Below are 519 nucleotides of genomic sequence, written 5' to 3' on the forward strand. Positions count from 1 at the left end.
GATGTTAATAAATCTTTAATACATTAGCTCATCCATGAACATGATTTCTGCCTGAGTCCCGTCGGCTGTGGGGATGAAGACAACTCCCATGATTCCACACTGAAGTCACGGCGTCATCAAACTACGCCTTTGTTTCTTTGTTTTCTTTGTTCCGCCCTCTAGCGGTGAAAACGTATATATTGTACTTTTAAGCTCGCTGTTGTGTTTGTTGTGTTTGTTGCTCCCTGCAGTGTTAATAATTGGATTGGGTTGTGTCTGCAGGTGTGTGATGGGAAGGTGTCAGTTCATGTGATCGAGGGAGACCATCGGACCTTCCTAGAGGGAGAGGGTGTGGAGTCCATCTCAGGCATCATCCACAGCTCACTGGCTGAACCCAGAGTCAGCACCAAAGAGGGCTGAACCTTTCTGGCAAACATCTTTTACTTCTTTTTTCACCCTTACTCTGTTGTTTCACCTGACGAACCAAAACTGTGTCCTGGCGTATTAAAGCATGCACGTTTGTGATCTCTTCGTACTTCT

At 45.7% G+C, this 519-nt stretch overlaps 1 protein-coding gene across 2 annotated transcripts in view; it reads left to right on the forward strand.

Moving 5' to 3' along the window:
- fasn (fatty acid synthase) overlaps nucleotides 1-513 on the forward strand; it is a 25813-nt gene extending 25300 nt beyond the window's left edge. For both annotated transcript variants that reach the window (XM_016480210.1, XM_016480209.1), the window contains one exon: nucleotides 262-513. In XM_016480210.1, coding sequence (XP_016335696.1) covers nucleotides 262-399 — 138 coding nt within the window. In that variant the 3' untranslated portion in view covers nucleotides 400-513. The remainder of the gene's footprint in view (nucleotides 1-261) is intronic.
- Nucleotides 514-519: the final 6 nt, after the last annotated feature.

The sequence above is a fragment of the Sinocyclocheilus anshuiensis genome, unplaced genomic scaffold (genome assembly GCF_001515605.1).
Source record: "Sinocyclocheilus anshuiensis isolate Anshui unplaced genomic scaffold, SAMN03320099.WGS_v1.1 scaffold553, whole genome shotgun sequence".
In the NCBI taxonomy this organism is placed as follows: domain Eukaryota; kingdom Metazoa; phylum Chordata; class Actinopteri; order Cypriniformes; family Cyprinidae; genus Sinocyclocheilus; species Sinocyclocheilus anshuiensis.